The sequence below is a fragment of the Phoenix dactylifera genome, chromosome 12, assembly GCF_051530095.1.
Source record: "Phoenix dactylifera cultivar Ajwa chromosome 12, Ajwa_hap1_PhDact_Kaust_v1.1, whole genome shotgun sequence".
Lineage (NCBI taxonomy): Eukaryota > Viridiplantae > Streptophyta > Magnoliopsida > Arecales > Arecaceae > Phoenix > Phoenix dactylifera.
Genome location: NC_143201.1, coordinates 29,965,810 through 29,982,204, shown reverse-complemented (window position 1 = coordinate 29,982,204; position 16,395 = coordinate 29,965,810). Strand labels below are relative to the sequence as shown.

At 40.2% G+C, this 16,395-nt stretch overlaps 1 protein-coding gene across 2 annotated transcripts; it reads right to left on the bottom strand.

The window, feature by feature from the left end:
- Positions 1–1,763: 1,763 nt before the first annotated feature.
- On the bottom strand, positions 1,764–5,864 carry LOC103704407 (auxin-responsive protein IAA1-like). Of its 2 annotated transcripts, XM_008787678.6 has the most exons (5): positions 5,542–5,860; positions 4,386–4,567; positions 4,186–4,285; positions 2,455–2,516; positions 1,764–2,029 (listed from the first exon to the last, which is right to left on the bottom strand). In XM_008787678.6, exons 1-5 carry the CDS (start codon positions 5,793–5,795, stop codon positions 2,010–2,012), a joined length of 618 nt encoding a protein of 205 aa, XP_008785900.3. In that variant the 5' UTR covers positions 5,796–5,860; the 3' UTR covers positions 1,764–2,009. The 2 variants fall into 2 exon arrangements, 1 of the variants encoding a protein (XP_008785900.3); XR_015971696.2 differs by lacking the exon at positions 1,764–2,029 and having other exon boundaries at positions 2,450–2,516; positions 4,382–4,567; positions 5,542–5,864.
- Between the last annotated feature and the right edge of the window lie 10,531 nt (positions 5,865–16,395).

Genomic DNA, 16,395 nt, shown 5'->3' with positions numbered 1-16,395 from the left:
TCAACTCAGTCGAGTTGGAATATTAGATGATTTTTTTGGTGATACTAATCTCTATTTGATTTTGTTATAATTATTGTAACTGAATCTATAACATTTACATATTCTTCATTATCTTTAGAAGATTAATGCACATTGAATTTAAATTAATTATAGATGCTTTGATTAGTAAACTATTTTTTAGTGACTTGTAAATGCCAAATTGTTGTTTGTTTTTGAAGCAAAAATTTCGTAAAAGCAACATGATTTATTCTATAAAAGTTGATATTAACATAATTTAATTTTTTATTTTTTATTGATGAGTTATCTTTACTGGATTTTGACCATTTTTTATTATACTTTTTTAAGTGTATACTCTCCTAAATATGCATAATTGCATGAATACCGTCACAAAGTTGCTATTTGAATGTACATCCATACAAAGTTTTTTTTCGTATGTTTACAGGATATTTCAGTCATTTTAATTTCAAATTGCTTATTTTTTAGGGCGTTAGATGGTATGAGTACATATATAAAAAAAAGTAAATAAATGATATACATGCAAAATAAGTATTTTATGATGGTATACATGCAAATAGCAATTTTATACTGAGTATTGATATAATTGCATATATTTTGAATGGTACACATCACATGCAAAAAAACTCTAATTATTTTCTCCTCCTCATCTCTTTCTTTTCAATGCAGCTAACATGTAAGAGAGCAGTACAAGGCACCGTATCAATAGAAGGTAAGATTGCAAGAATCATCCAAATCTACATTTCTAGCCATGTTAAATCAAAGCAATCTTTCCATAGTTTGACATATAGGGGCTAAATTTCACAATAAGCATGGAAACACATTTAGTTGCGGCATGAAGCGCGGAAAAGGTTGCGCGGATACTTGTGACCAGGCGTAAAAGAAGGAGGAAAAGAATGCACTAACACCAGCCCGCTCTACCTTTTTCTCTCTTTTCCCGAGCGCAAATTAGGACTTGACTTGAATGCTGGTCATGTTAGTTGTGATAAATAAGCGAAGGAAGGATGGGAATTTCAAGTTCCTACGTGGATAAGATAGGCATCAATTATGAGTTTGGGAGGACAGCTATTTGTTCTCTGCCGACATGCTCAGGTGGCCGCGGATCATATATTCCTCATTTGCCGACACCAAGGATGTCCTTAAATTCCAATTCAAAGTGTAAGTCAATCTAGACCCTGTGGCGTTTTTTTCTTTTTTTTCTTTTTTTTTTTAATGTGGAAGAGTTGCAATTGGAAAGAGGAAAGATCAGGATACTTGCATCTTTGCTTTGCACAAGGCAATGTGGCTGGGGTGCATTGCCTGGATTTTCACAGGGAAGGTGAGGCATTCCACTCACCTCCGAGAGTCCATAAATTACTGGGTTTCCAATGGACAGGTGCCAAGTTTCAACACCTCCCTACACGTCGATATGGAGCTTTGGTTTCTGAAGGCGATTAGGATACTGCTTGTGTGCTCATGGTCTGCATAAATCATCAACATAACACTCCTGGATATGTATAATTATAGTTTATAGAAACAGAGAATTATGAGATGACATGTTTGAGCTCACTGATCTGAAACCTGATTTTCATTCCTTTTGCCAAGTCCCGAAAATCAAGTTCCGAATTTTGACTAACAGAGACAATCCCTGCTTCGGATCGCTTACATAATCCATGTTAGTAATCTACTTTAACTGGAGACTGAGAGGCCTCTCCCATCAAAACTGAACACAAACATGACACCCGCTTATAAGCAATAGAAATGAGATATATTAACAAGACATATGTATGTTGATCTTACTCATCATCGCAAAACAAGCTATTCCGTATACATTTTTTTTTTTCCCTCTTCTCAAGTGAAAAGGGTATAATGGTTACAGCAATATCACTTATTTCTAGTCTCTTCTTGACCATTCAAACCTCAGGGGAAGAACAATCCCTGTACATGATTTTGTACTGGGGAACCTGCTGTCTATCCCAGATCATCTTTTGTTTGTGCAACTGATGAAACTTGCATCACTGTGGTGCTCTTGGGGCTGCATTCACCACAAATGAAAAATCACATTAAACATACATCAGCGCCGGCATTCTTTCTCAAAAAAAGATTGTGGTTTATTAAATAAATGAAAAATTTGTTGCAATAAGCAGCAACATATAAGCTACTTTGTTTCTATGGCGCCTTTGATCTGGGCACAAGTCAACCGTTTTAAAATCTTTATTTCACTTAGGCCTGCATCAACAGCCTGGCTTATAACAATAGTATATCATCCGGTTTGAAAGGGCCTCGGACCCTGCACGAATGTCCCTACCTCCTTGGTTTCTCTATTAGATCTTTGCAGGGTCGATTTAGTGGAAATCATCCAATGGTGTATGAGAGATTTCGAGCAAAATGCTAGAGGTCATTAAGAAATTCTTGCAGGTTGGAAAAAAAGAAGAAGAATGAAATGAATATCAACATTACCTATATTAACAGCCTCTGAGCTTTTCATCAACCGAAGCCGCTTGCATGATGCCACAAACATTCTGCAAGCAAGAAACAGATGTCAGATTATGCTCAATTATGCTACATAATCGAGAGAAAGGCATCCCCGTTCCATGCATTCCTGTTCCACAAATTTAAAAAATTAATGCTAGCATTGTTAAGGTTCTGGAATGTGAGATGTGCATAGGAGAGCATTTCTTTATGTTCAGGTGCCTGATATGCCCGTAAGTTTCATGACATACAAGGTGTTCTTTTAGTAATTCACAAAAAGCACCATTACTTCTAGAAGAACATCATTTGATTATTGAATTTCAACTATTTCAATAAATATTGTTATACATGTAAAATTCAGACTTATATTTGGTGGAAAAAAGACTGATCGATCCAACCAAAATAGAAGAGGAATTTGTTTTTCTATGTTTCTTTACGCATTTGACCATCATTGCAAGCAAAAAGATTGAAAATCTATGAAGCATCGTAAATTTTCTAATTTTTCATCAAGAGTGGTTCGGATGCCCAAATTTCTGTATCCTTATATAATCATGTCTTTGGGTGGGAAGTCTGAGTTGAAGAGCTTATGATCTATTTGATGAGAAAAAATGGAATGGAGCAGGGGGAGATCATACAAAACATAACACCTGCAAAACCTTTGGCATACTGCAAATCGCCATGACAATTGACACGGAATCCTGTGAGTTGGTGTAATTGGAGATTTGGTGGCTCTGACTCAATAATTAGAGTATCCACTCCAAGATAATATTGAATATACATCTTCCTTTATATAAACAATAATTCACATATGTGATAGCTAGATTTTCAAACATTTGCTAAACACCTGATTATCCTTTTTTGGATGCTATCTGAGACAAAGATGGAAAGATAACATGAAAATATTCTTTGATTAAGTTGAGGAGAACGACCGAATGGATGATGGAGGCCATTGATCAACAGCTTGCGTGCATGAGAGGAAGAGAAGAGAAGAGAATAGGATTTTTCAGGGAGAAAAGAGTATCATCTGATTTCATTCCATACATACACAAAATACGTGAGTGTATATATACATGGTTAATCATGACCCAAATCCAAAAACTCCCCTAGGCCATAAGGAAGAAGAGCCTATTTCCGCTTGGCTCTTGTTCTCCTCCACCATCAAAGACTTGCAATATCAACCTTAGGTGGAAGGTGAGATCACATATATGGATGGGCTCACGAAATCAATAAGAGCAAATGCAGCCCCTCCGAAACACGACTTCAAGAGCATTTTTTCCCTCTAAAATTTGGGATATCAAATTAAAAACACCTCTGCTCGTGGTGACATGTCCTAGCAGTCACAGCCCTTTGCTTAGCAACAGGAGATCCTAGATTCAATTCTTGAATTAGTGCACCTCCAGAAATTTTGTATGGGTAATTATAGTGCAGGTAGGTCTTTCTCCTTTTATCTCATGTCAAAAGTCCTCCTTTTAACAACGTTTGAATTGCAAATATCAAAGATCCAATCATCCAGTTGTTATAGATTTGTGATAACAGTACAAATCCGAATGGGTACAAGAGCTTACATCTATATAGATTCTAAATATATCTCATGAAAATCCATTTAAATATATCTCATGAAAGATTCTAAACTAAATCAACAAGATAAAATCCATTTCAAAAGTCCAAATAATTATGTCCGTAGAAGATAACGGTACGAGGTTCAGACACGAAACTTACTTCCAGGGGACATCTCCTACCAGCATCCAGTCGCCGTCCTTGTCCTCATACGTGGGGATGTAATCCGTCCCCTTAACGAGATCCACCAGCCGCCGGTCGCCTGCCACAAATAAGCAGAATACTCCCTCAATCACCCATGGATCAGACGGCGAGAATTAGATAGAGAGAGGGGGAGTTATGGGGAAATTGGACCGACGTACGGATGGTGAAACAGGAGAACATCTCTTGGAGGGCAATTAACAGTTGGTGGTAGCCGGAGTAGGTCTCCAGGTCCACCTTGCGGAGGTAAGGTGCGCCGTCCACCGCCACCTTCACATACGTGCAGCTCCTCAACGCGTTCTTCCGGTAAGACCTCACCGGCGGCCAACCCACCACTCGTGCCCTATTATATTGTCAAGCAGTAGTAATTAGCTAATTTGGTGCTCAAGCAAAATCATTAATTTAATTTGCAATCTAGTTTCTATTGCATCTGAAGCCTTCAAAACCAATTTCACAAGAGAAATGTATAATTATATGTTGGATGCTTATGCAGAGGATCAGAAGGAGATCCTGGATACAACCAAAAAAAAATACAATCCCTCCAAGGCTCCAAATTGTATATTCCTCCGGGAGGTGTCGATCGGGTGTTCCCTCGATAAGTGAGGGCTAAATTGGTATTTAAAAATAGGTTTTTTTTGTATAAATATTTTTTTAAAAGTTTAAATTTGCATAAAAATTCTCTTAAATTTTATATTTATCCCTGTATCTTTATAAAACACTGCTTTTTCTTTTTTGCACCAATCTTTCTTTGTTTTAACACCATCAATAAAAACTATATTTATTTTAATTAAAAATAAAATAAAATTTTATTTTTTTTTGATAGTTTTCTAAATATTTTAACAGATAACATGAATACATATGAAAAATAAAAATAAAAAATAGTAAATAATTGTTTTACAAGAATATTCAAAATAGTATCATATAATATTTGAGGGTATTCATAAAAAAACTCTTAAAAAATTAAGATTGTAACTTTGCCACTTTGTTCTTTTAAAAAAATATAAAAATAAGAATCCTAATATTTATTTTCATATTTTTAGTAACAAATAATATATTTGATTATTTTTTTTAACAAGGAGAGAAGGGGGGGAATCAATTTAGTTTAAGAAATAATCCATTTAGTTGGATTCAATTTATCCATCAAACTCGGCCATCCAGAAGAAAGAAACCCATCGTTTCTTTCCTGGATACTTCTTGTAGAAGAGGGAGGGGGGGAATCATGGGAACGTTTTCTATGAAACAGCAATCGCTACCCACGGGAAACGCCAGAGTCACTAAGTATCGGCAAATCACATAAATCCGTCAGTCCGTACTTACTTGGACGCTGGGGGTCTGCCGGCGCCGGAAGCCGCGCAATCCGGCGACTCATCGCCGAGATCCCCTCCTCGGCGTGTCTCGATCCCGGAGCTCCCATGCGACAGATCTGCGGTCTCCGAGAAGCCGTGCTTCCTCTCTTGCTGGTCCGATCCGCCAGCCCTCGAACCCCCGGGAAGGCCGAGGGTCAGCGCTGTCTCCTCGTAGCCCACCTCCATCTCCGTCGAGCTCCTCTCCATCTCCGACATCGTCGACATCTCCACTCTCTCTCTCTCTCTCTCTCTATATCTATCTCTCTGTCTCTCGGCTGGCTCCCTCCCCATCTTTCTCTTATGGAAGCGGTACCGGCCACCCACATGGCGACACGTTGCAAGAAATCAGCCGGCCGTGTGAGTCTTGCACGAGCAAGCTTCTACTGTGTGCGAGAAAAATCTCGACCGTTGAGAACCGAAGAGCGACGGGTGCAGATTCGTTCTTCGAATTAAAGTGCGTGAGGGGAAGGTGCGAGGGAGGAAGCGATTTGTCGGCCCGCGAGGAGACACGTGAAGGTGTTGTTGGACTGTCGGCGACTTGTCTCCTCTTTCTTTATTCCTATCGAGGAGGAGGAGGAGGAGGCATTCCATTAATTAATCGAAGACGCCACTCCATTTCGGTGGGCTCGCCCACGCGATTCATGTGCGACCAGGATTTCAGGGTATCTAGCCTCGCTAAGCTGGTAACTAAAACAATGTAGATCCGACCAATTTGATACATTGAAATCATAAAAATAAAATTCTTATTCTTCTTCTACTATGAAAAAAATAAAAGAATAACAGAGGATAGTTGTAAGTAATTATAGTGATTTTCCCATTTATTGTCCAAAAAATAATGATAGGTGGTTGTTATTTGACTGTGAATCTGATTGGATTGTGCATAATCATTGGATAGTTGATTTAGTAGTGATGATCAACATTATCACAGCTGCATGTATAATTAGAAATATATAGGCTAAGTATAGTTTAGATCAAAATACTATATAATAATCAATCTAATGATTTAGTGTCGTAATTGACAATAAAAGTTTTATTTAAAATGTTTGTTGCATTTTTTTGACACTTTCGATATCATATGGACCTCATATCATGAGAATTTGTTGTTGAATTCAATGTATTGATATTCTCTTTTTTCTTGCATGCTATTAAGAGTATGTTGTAATATGCTTATGCAAAGAAGAAGTTTGAAATAGCATTTAACTAGATGATTCAAGAAGAAATCTAAATTTAAAAATTTTATTTTATATAAGATTAATGTTCAATAGACTAGGCTAATGCACTAGACTAAGTCTAAACATATAAAAAATAAAAAATTAAAATATATGTGTATATGTATGTATATATATATAGGCTAGGTCGGGTTGGGTTGGTTTGAATCATTTTTTCTAAAAACTCAAACTGAAGCCAAAATCAAATTTTTTTGATTTAAAATTTTCTCCAACAACCACAAAATCAATTTTTTTTAAAAAATAATATGAACTTAACCGAAAAATCTCATTCAGATTGGTTTTGCGGTTTAGTTATTTTTTGCACACCCCTATATGTCTGCTCAAAATCTATCTCCCACATGCCACTTGCACATTGCCAATTTGCCAGAACGAGAGAGAGAGAGAGAGAGAGAGAGAGAGAGAGAGAGAGAGAGAGAGCAACGAAAAGCTAATTATTAAACAAAATGATTATTTATTGCACCTAATTTCTTCGAAAATAATGATTTAGGTAAGATTTAATTTTTGATAATGAATTCCCACCATGATAAATCCAAACTAGGGGGCTCTCCTTTTAGATGTGTTTTGGTCCTTAGAACTTATACGAGACAAGAAAAATCGGCAGGGGACTGTGGGTCGGGGAAGTGGATATCAACAATATCGGATATTTTGGAATTACGCTAAAGATAGATAACAATTTCCGTGCATTGTCGGGAAAACAAGCAAACGTGACGTTTATCAGGGGCTTCAAGCCTTAAACTTTGCAACATTAACAAGCCTAACCGGTCAAAGTTCATAGTCCGGCTGGTGGAGGGCTACAATTAGACCAAATTTATTTGGTTGCAGTGGGGCCTGGTTTAAACTTTATTGATCTACAGTTATTAAATGAAACCCTAAAGTCTGGTACCTCAATTCCTAAGTCCTAACTCATCTGTAATCAAATTGAGAAATATGAAGTGATAGGTCTGTAATGGTTAGGCTCGACGGCATCCTTTCCGTCGTATTTTATTTTTTTAATTTTTTAATGCACTCATACTAAAATTATATAATATATCAAGCTTATCAAAAAAAATTAAAAAAAAAGTGTCTATATCCAACATATTTGTTCTATATAAATCTATATCCAACTACCAAGTCATTCAAGTGGCCACTTGTCATCGAAAAGTAAAGAAAAACATGATATACAAAGACCGTAAACAAAAATCAAATTAATTTAAAATATATTATCAAACTTGCAGTACCTCAAAAATTTACGAATTTAGGTCGGGTCAACCTATTCGGATTTATTTATTAAATAGGTTGGATTCAGGTTTAGACCTTTGACCTATTTAACCCATTTAATAATTGAGTCAGGTCATAACCTAATCCATTTAACCTGTTTAAAATTTGCTTAATCTATTTATGATCAGTCTAACTCGACCGCTTAACCTGTTTAATCTATTTAAATCTATTTACCGTCAAAAATCTATTTAACTTGTTTAAACCTGTCTCGACCTGTTTAATAAATGGATTCTGTGGGTCGAATCGGATTACTTGTTTAACAAACAGATTGAATTCAGATTTAAAATTTTAATCTGTTTAATAAACATATTGGATTCGGATTGTTGAATTTTTTAGCCAACCCCATTCGACCCGACCTTATTGCCACCCTCAATGGCAATGGAGCCAGGGAAGCGCCCTCCTTGAAGTCAAGCTGCCCGGGCCAACCATCAAATGATTCCCTCTTCCTTCTTCCTTTCTTTCCACCTACCACGAGTTCGACGAAAAGCCCATGGAGAGGTCCTAAAGAGGTCTTCTCTTGGAGGCTGGAGCACTTCTGGCAGGCTGATGCACTTTGTATTTGTTCCTACAACTATACTGTTCTCATTCTTTCAAGTTATCGGGACTTTGCTTGAGCGCCTGCTAAGTGGCCGTCAACTCTTTAAGAGACTATCAGGTCAGCCACACTTTCTCGCATCACGATGCATACTGGGCCATGGAAACAGTGTGGATCTCTGTTTGGTTGTTACCTGTGGTGACAGTGTATGCTTCATGGTTTTTCGTGGGTGTTTACTTACAACGATGGACAATCATTTTGCTGATTTATTCTACTCATGTAACATGTTCACTGCTCCTTGTTTTTTTTGCTATATGGATGTGTGGGCCTTAATTGTTATCATCTAGAATCTTTGGCAGCTAATGAGTATCCCTATGCAGCTTTTTTTTTAGATTTCAGTCCTTGCATTGGCACACTAAGACCCTGTTTGGGGGAGCTGTTGGCAGTAGAGCTGTTGGAAGTAGAGCTGTCTGAAGTAGAGCTGTTATAAAAAGCTGTTTGTTGTTTGGTAACTATATTTTTAAAGTGCTGTGGCACTTTAACATATGTTTGGTAAACAAACTGAGAAAGTACTTTTATATGACAAAATTACCATAAAGGACATTGCATAGTATTATACAATAGAGCATGATAAACATAACATATATTAATACATAATATACGATATAGTATAATATTACTGTAATATAAAATATTATTATTATAATATAGTAATATGATATTGCATAGCATAGCATAATGGTTATATAATTATTAGTATTAATTAATTTCTCATAATATAACATAATATTAAATTATTTAAAATAACATATTAATGTATTACGATATAAGGTAATATAATATAATATGTATAGTATAATACAATAATAAAGGTATAAAATAATATATTATTAGTATAAATTAATTTTTCATAATATAACATAATATTAAATTATTTAACATTACATATTAATGTATTATGATATAATGTAATATAATAATATATTTATAGTATAATACAACAATAAATAACTATTTATCTGTTTAATAGATTATCTTTTTACTTAACTATTTACAATGGCGACAAATTCACCGTACTTATCAATATCATAAGGATCAGATTATTTGCCACTCACTCATTATTTTTCTTTATATTTATTTATTTATACGTTCATTCGTATATATATTTTTATTTATGCATTTATTTATTTATTATTTTATCCATTGAAATATATTTATTTATTATCTTATTTATTTATTCATTCATTCATTCATTTATATAAATATTTATTTATGCATTTATTTATTTATTTATTTTTTCTTTTCTTTTCTTTTCTTTTCTTTTCTTCTTTTTTTTCCTTTTCTTTTTTTCTTCTCTTCTTCTCCTTCCTTCCTCTGCCCCCTTCTCCGTTCTTCTCCTCCCGCGCACCCGGCAGCACCGGAAGGGGGCCAGGCCACGGCGGCCGCGGGAGGGGGCCGGGCCGTGGCCGACGGTGCCGGAGGGGGTGCGGCCCTACGGCGGCGGGGGAGAGGGACGGGGTGCAGCGGCAGGGGAGAGGGAGGGGGTGCGGCGGCGGGGGAGAGGGAGGGGGTGCGGCACTGCAGCGGGGAGACACTGCAGCGGCGGGGGAGAGGGAGGGGGTGCGGCGGCGGCAGCGGCGGGGGAGAGGGAGGGGGTGCGGCGGCGGGGCGCGGCAGCGGCGGGGAAGAGGGAGGGGGTGCGGCGGCGGGGAGAGGGACGGGGTGCGGCGGCGAGGGAGAGGGAGGCACAGCAGCGGCAGCGGCGGCGATGATGCGGGGGGGAGGGGTGGGGGTGGGTTGGGAGGTGGTTTGGGAGAGGAACAGGGCCGGGGGGAGGGGGGGCGGGTCGGTTGGGAGAGGAACAGGCGGTGAGGAACCTTTTTTTGGGGAGGAATTTTTTTTTACCTGGGGGTATTTTGGTCAAAAATACAGCTTCCCGAAAAAGCTGAAAACATCATTTTCGGAAAGCTCCAAATTGGAGCTTCCTTCCAAAAGCTGTTTTCAGCTTCCCGCAAAAGCTGAAACAGCTTTTCAAAAAATTTACCAAACACCATTTTTTAGCTAAAAGTACTTTTGGAGGGCCAGAAAGTGCTTTTTGGCCCTCCAAAAGCTCCCCCAAACAGGGCCTAAATGCAAGATTATGTTAGTCTGCAGCTTTGGGGGCGCTTCATCCACTGCGCAACTGGATTCATCTGGATTCTCAGCACTTTTGTTTCCCTCTTGTGGCAGGTTTGGACCTCTGCATGTGGTCTTGGTTTCTTACCGGCTGCAGAGGTTGCTTTACTATGGGCCTATTATTATATCACTGTACTATTCTTCATGTTTTATAGTTGGATATTTTGAGGACATATGTGGGTGTATATTTAGTTTCATATCAGTTATTCGTTGGATAGATTTTGAATACTTATACAAAATCAGAAAATTCAAATAATACCTTCTGACTAGACTTTTTAGACGAGGTTATAAGTTGGGATAGGATATCTGTTCCTGTCATCTCTACCTGTGCTATGCTGTTATAATGATCTACCAACATTTAGAGATCTACCTTGTACACTTGATGCTGATCTCTATTAGGGCTCGTTTGGTTTGCGGAAAGCATTTTTCCTCCTAAAAATATGATTTCTGGGAATAAGATTCCTAGGAAGAAAATACCTGTGAATGTATTTTGGCATGTTTGGTTAAACATGGAAAAGTGACAGATTTTAAGAGTGCTTATGTTTGATTGACCATCCACTTTCCTGGAAAAGTTATGTGTAATTTCTATTATACCCTTAATAAAAATTAGGTCTTTAATGCATCTTTAATGTTGAAAGGCTTTTTTGGGAAAAAAATAAAAATGGAGTGATTTCCGCCTTATAAGAAAGTAATTTTTCCATGAAATGTGGGAATCATATTCCCATGGAAATACAACTTTTCTATCCTTCTTCTTTGAAAACTCTAACTAAACAAGAGATATTTTATTACTTTTTCGTTGATCACACTTTTTTCCTTTCTGCGAACCAACAAGCCCTTAGGGTAAGCTTTTATGTATGGGTTTTATCGCAATAGGGCTCCTACCTCCTTATTTTACCAAAAATAAAAAAAAAAAGGTTATCTGCTGGTGCTCGTGCTGACATAACCCCCCGCCGAGACTGAAGTTGTGGAGTGGTTTGAAGATGTCATCAATCTGCGCCTCCGATAGCTTTGCTTGAAATATAAGTTCTCTTTATGATAGCATTAAATTCTTTAATCACTATCCAATATTTTAAATGAATTAGCTATGCGATTTTGAAGAAGAATATAAACAATTGAGAAACCGGATTTGATCATTCGAAACCATTAATGGGTGACGAGAGTATATATATCTGCGAAGCGCAATCTCTTTGGTGCAGCGTTCTTGCCATTTCCTTTCATTGCAAAATTCTTAAAAACGTTCCAATTGGTCATAATCATGCATTATTCTTGCATAACTCATGATTGGAAAGGGTCCACTCCAGCTTAGCCGTCCTATAGGTTAAAAAACGTGGTTGGCATCCCCTAGCATGCAATCTAGGGTTCGAATTGTGAAAAGTAACCGACTTATAAACCTGTCCATGGCTAGGTTGGGTCAGGCTTCACTCAAAGGTCAGCATTATTTACTAAGCTCTGGACCCAGCTTGTCTCGAGCCTGCCTTCCAAAACCAAGTCCATCTCTTATTCAGACTTTGAGTTTCAAGCCGGGTCTTGAACCTTAGAAATATTTTTAATTTTTTAAATACTAAAACATACTTAAAGTTTAAAAGTACCAAGTATGAATGCTTAAATATTTATCGACAACATTATTATCTCATTAAGTGTACATATCAACAACAATTATCAATTAAATCTACAACTAAGTCACAACATAAATAATAATAAAAGGAAATAAAATTCGGGCCAGGCCAAGGCTGGCCCGTTTAGTAAGCAGGCCTATTCTCTAAGTTCGGCTTGGCCCAGGCCACCCGTCCTGAAACTTGTCACCCGAGCCTGCCCAAAGGCTTTGGGCTTGAACACGCTGGGCGGGTTGCCAACATCGTGACCGACTCTATTAAATTGCGTCCATGACAATGCCAGCGGGCCAGCAGCAATCGGCCCCCGATGCAGCAACGACGTAACAGATGGGCGAAAGCAAATGGGATCTTGGGACTTGGAGATTGCCCAAATCCGGTTCGGAGGCTATTACGGGCCCAATGTTGAGGCTATTTCTGGCCCAACAAATGAAGAACGCGCACGAATTGTAGACAGCCCAACCGGACCTGAAGTTGGAATGCATGATCGAGCAGAACGGGGAGGTTCCAGTAGCTATGGGCTGGACCTGGAAATACGGGCCTACAATTTGAGGTCCGGGTCGATGACCCCATTTTAGACAGCCCAGCTCTGTGGGTTCGAGCCTGGTGTGAGGAGAGATCCCGTTTCTTCAGGCGCAGTGCTTAATCTATGTTACAGAACGCAGTTTCTATTTAAGAGATTATGATATGGAATACACAAACTGATTTCTCAATTAAAAAAGCATAGCCTCCTTCACCTGGCTCTCCTCGCACTCTTGTTTCTCGGCATCATTCTTCCCATGAGCCACGGCCGGGTTCTTCCCATCATCGACGACCAAGGAGGCAATGCTCCTTCTCGGATTCAAACCTATATTATTCATGTCAAAAAGCCCAAGGGCACGGACTTACTCGGCGACGAAGAACTGGAGAGGTGGCACAAGTCCTATACATATAATCCATGCATCAAATTCGAAATCACGAATAATTCGATTCGTAAAACAGATATATAGTTTGCCGATAAATCTAGAAAAGATGTTACATCACTTATCTTGCAAACGCGATCCACGACAAATCTAATTAATTCCGCAAATTTCTCGCAGAACATAATATTCAAAAATCATATTCTTCTTTTAAAATTCATCACAACATATATATATACAAAGACTTAATTTTTTTTTTTTAATATCCTCCCATGGTTGGCCCTGCAGGAGTGCCTAGCACTCCGAGTTTGGGTTCATACCCGTAAACCACCCCCTCTCTTTATTATTATTATTTTTTTTCTTTTCCTTTTTTTTTTCTTTTCTTCTTTTTCCTTCTTCTTTTCTCTTTTCTTTTTCTTCTTTCTTCTTTTCTCTCCCGACTCCCTCTTCTCCTTCGGTGAAACAGGGGACCCCGTGACCCCCTGTCTTCTTCTTCTTCCCTCTCGGTCGGGCTCCGGGGCGACCATGGTGGCCGGCTCCGATGGCGGCAGGAGGTGGCGGCGCAAGCCCAACCACCCCCGGCGGCTGGCAACGGCGAACGAGGCCAACGACAAGAGCTTCCGGGCCCAATTTCCAGCAATTGGCCGGCTCAGAACCACCATACACTATGGCTAATCTCCAAGCAAGGAGAAGGAGAAGGCTTATCTTAGCCCCGACGAAGATCCGGCGCCTCTCTTCCTCTCCGGCCGCAAGGAGGAAGACGGCCCTCGTACCGAAGAAGACCGACCCAAAGCCCTCTCTCTCCCTCTCTCTTTCGGCGGCAACATGAAGAAGAATCCCCTCCCCCTTTCTTCCTTGCGTGCGGTGGCTCTCCTTCGGTGGACTCCAAGGAGAAGGAGAAGGAAGCCCTAAAATAGGGCTCTTCCTTCTTCTTCGGGATGGAAAGAATCCATCCCGGCCAGGTATGGGGACTGGGCCGGTCAAGTGGACCGGGCCCAGTTCCAGGGTCTCACACACTCCCACGGAACTGAAGGCCATGGAAGCAATGGACGGGTTCCTAGATGCGGACCCGGACCGGGAGCTCCCTCTCCGGCCCCGAACGACCCACACGCCTCGGTTCTTGGGGCTGAGCCAGCCGGAGAACGGTACCTGGTACGAATCCTTCTTTGGACAGGGTGTCGTTATCGGAGTGTTGGATAGCGGAATCCACCCGAACCAAACCCAAGCCCGAGTGGTGGAATGGGACGTGCAACTTCACCGACTTCGGCTGCAACAGAAAGATCATCGAAGCGGCCATGTTCCTGGGCGCGTCTACAGCGAAGGAGCAGCAGGAATGATACTCATGGACGATAGCCGGGGTGATCCTTATGCGGAAGGCCATGTCCTTCCGGTCTCCTACATGAACTTTGTCGATGGCCAGAAGATCAAAGACTACATTCGCTCGACGAAAGATTCTACTCCTAACGCAACAATCGTTTTCAAAGGCACCCAATTTGGGTATCGACCGTCGCCCATTCTCGCCGCCGTATCCTCGAGAGGCCCGATCGAGCATCCTCAACGGCGGCATCCAAATGCCCGACGTCCTAGCGCCCAGCGTCGACATTCTGGGCGCGTGGCCCCGCGCCGTGGGGCCCAATCCTTCAGAACTCGCCACCTCCACTTTCAACCTCAAAACCGGCACGTCGATGGCCGCACCTCACGTATCTGGAATCGCAGTTTTGATCAAGAACAAGCACCCAGATTGGTCGCCAGCTTACATCCGATCGGCCATAAGAACATCAGCCACCAGCCTTGACCTGGACGGAAATCCGATCAGGTCGACGAGAACACCGGCTCCCCCGCAGACATCTTCGGCATGGGTGCGGGACAGGTGAGGCCATGGGCGGCGATGGATCCGGGCCTCATCTACGATCTCGACGCCGGTGACTACATTGGATATCTCTGCGGCCTTCGATACAGCGATAAGGGTGTCACGATAGTTGCCCGCCGGGAAATTAATTGTTCCGCAGTCGAAATGATAGAAGCGTCGGAGCTGAACTATCCTTCGATCGGAGGGTACTTGAACAGTTGAACGCCGAGCAGCCAAGTATCTCGGTCACACGAACCGTGACGAATGTTGGCGAGGCTCGTTCGGCCTACAGAGCTCGGATCACGCAACCAACAGGAGTGAGGGTGGATCTTTCCGAGGATGAACTCCATTTCTTCAGCCTCTATGAACCGGATCAACCACCCAAAGCCCGAAGTGCAGGTGGCAAATTAGAGTGGATTCTCGATGACAAGAAACATACCGTCACAAGCCCCATTGCAGTCTATTTCACCTGATAAGATCTCATGCTCGGGCACTGCCTATGTGTTCACCGGACGCAAATTTCTAATATTATAATGAAAATATATTAAAGGGTAAGGGGTTTTCCTTCTTGTGCCATGCATCTCTCCAAATCTCCAATGCAGAATGGATTAAGGGTAGGGACAAGCAGCTCTGGGATATCCACCTATTTTTACTTCGATCATGGTTCCGGGTCGATGCGAATTCCAGAAGCAGATTCCCCTTGATTCACTCAGCCTTACCCGTCCCAGCTGCCCTCCGCCCTGTAACATGACATTTGAGCTGGACTGCCTAGATGGCTTCAGCCCAGTCCCAGCACAAGAAAATAATTCAATCCTTGCCAACCCAATAGATATTATAAACTATATTTTGGTAAAACAATGTATAGTCATTGTTATAAATGAAGAAAAATAAAATAGAATAATTTTATGATTAGTAAAAGAACTTTCATAACTTTTTTTAAAAGAAACAAACACATTATCCCAATATATATAATATAAAGCCTGGAATTTATATAATATCTATAATATATAAAAAAATATAATATAATATGTGATCTTCCTCACTGGTCTCTTGCCTAGACCCCGCTCAGTACCCGTCCTCCTATCAAATGATGTTGTATCTTGGGCTACATGCCCGGCCCGTCCGTTGAGCAGATCTACTCATCGATCCCCCTCTTGAAAAGAGAATCTGATTTTTTTTTAAAAAAAAAGATTAAATCTTTAAATAGGTATTTACAATTATTTTTAACCCTTTCATCTGGTTGATGCTTTTAAATGTATTTAAAAACCAGA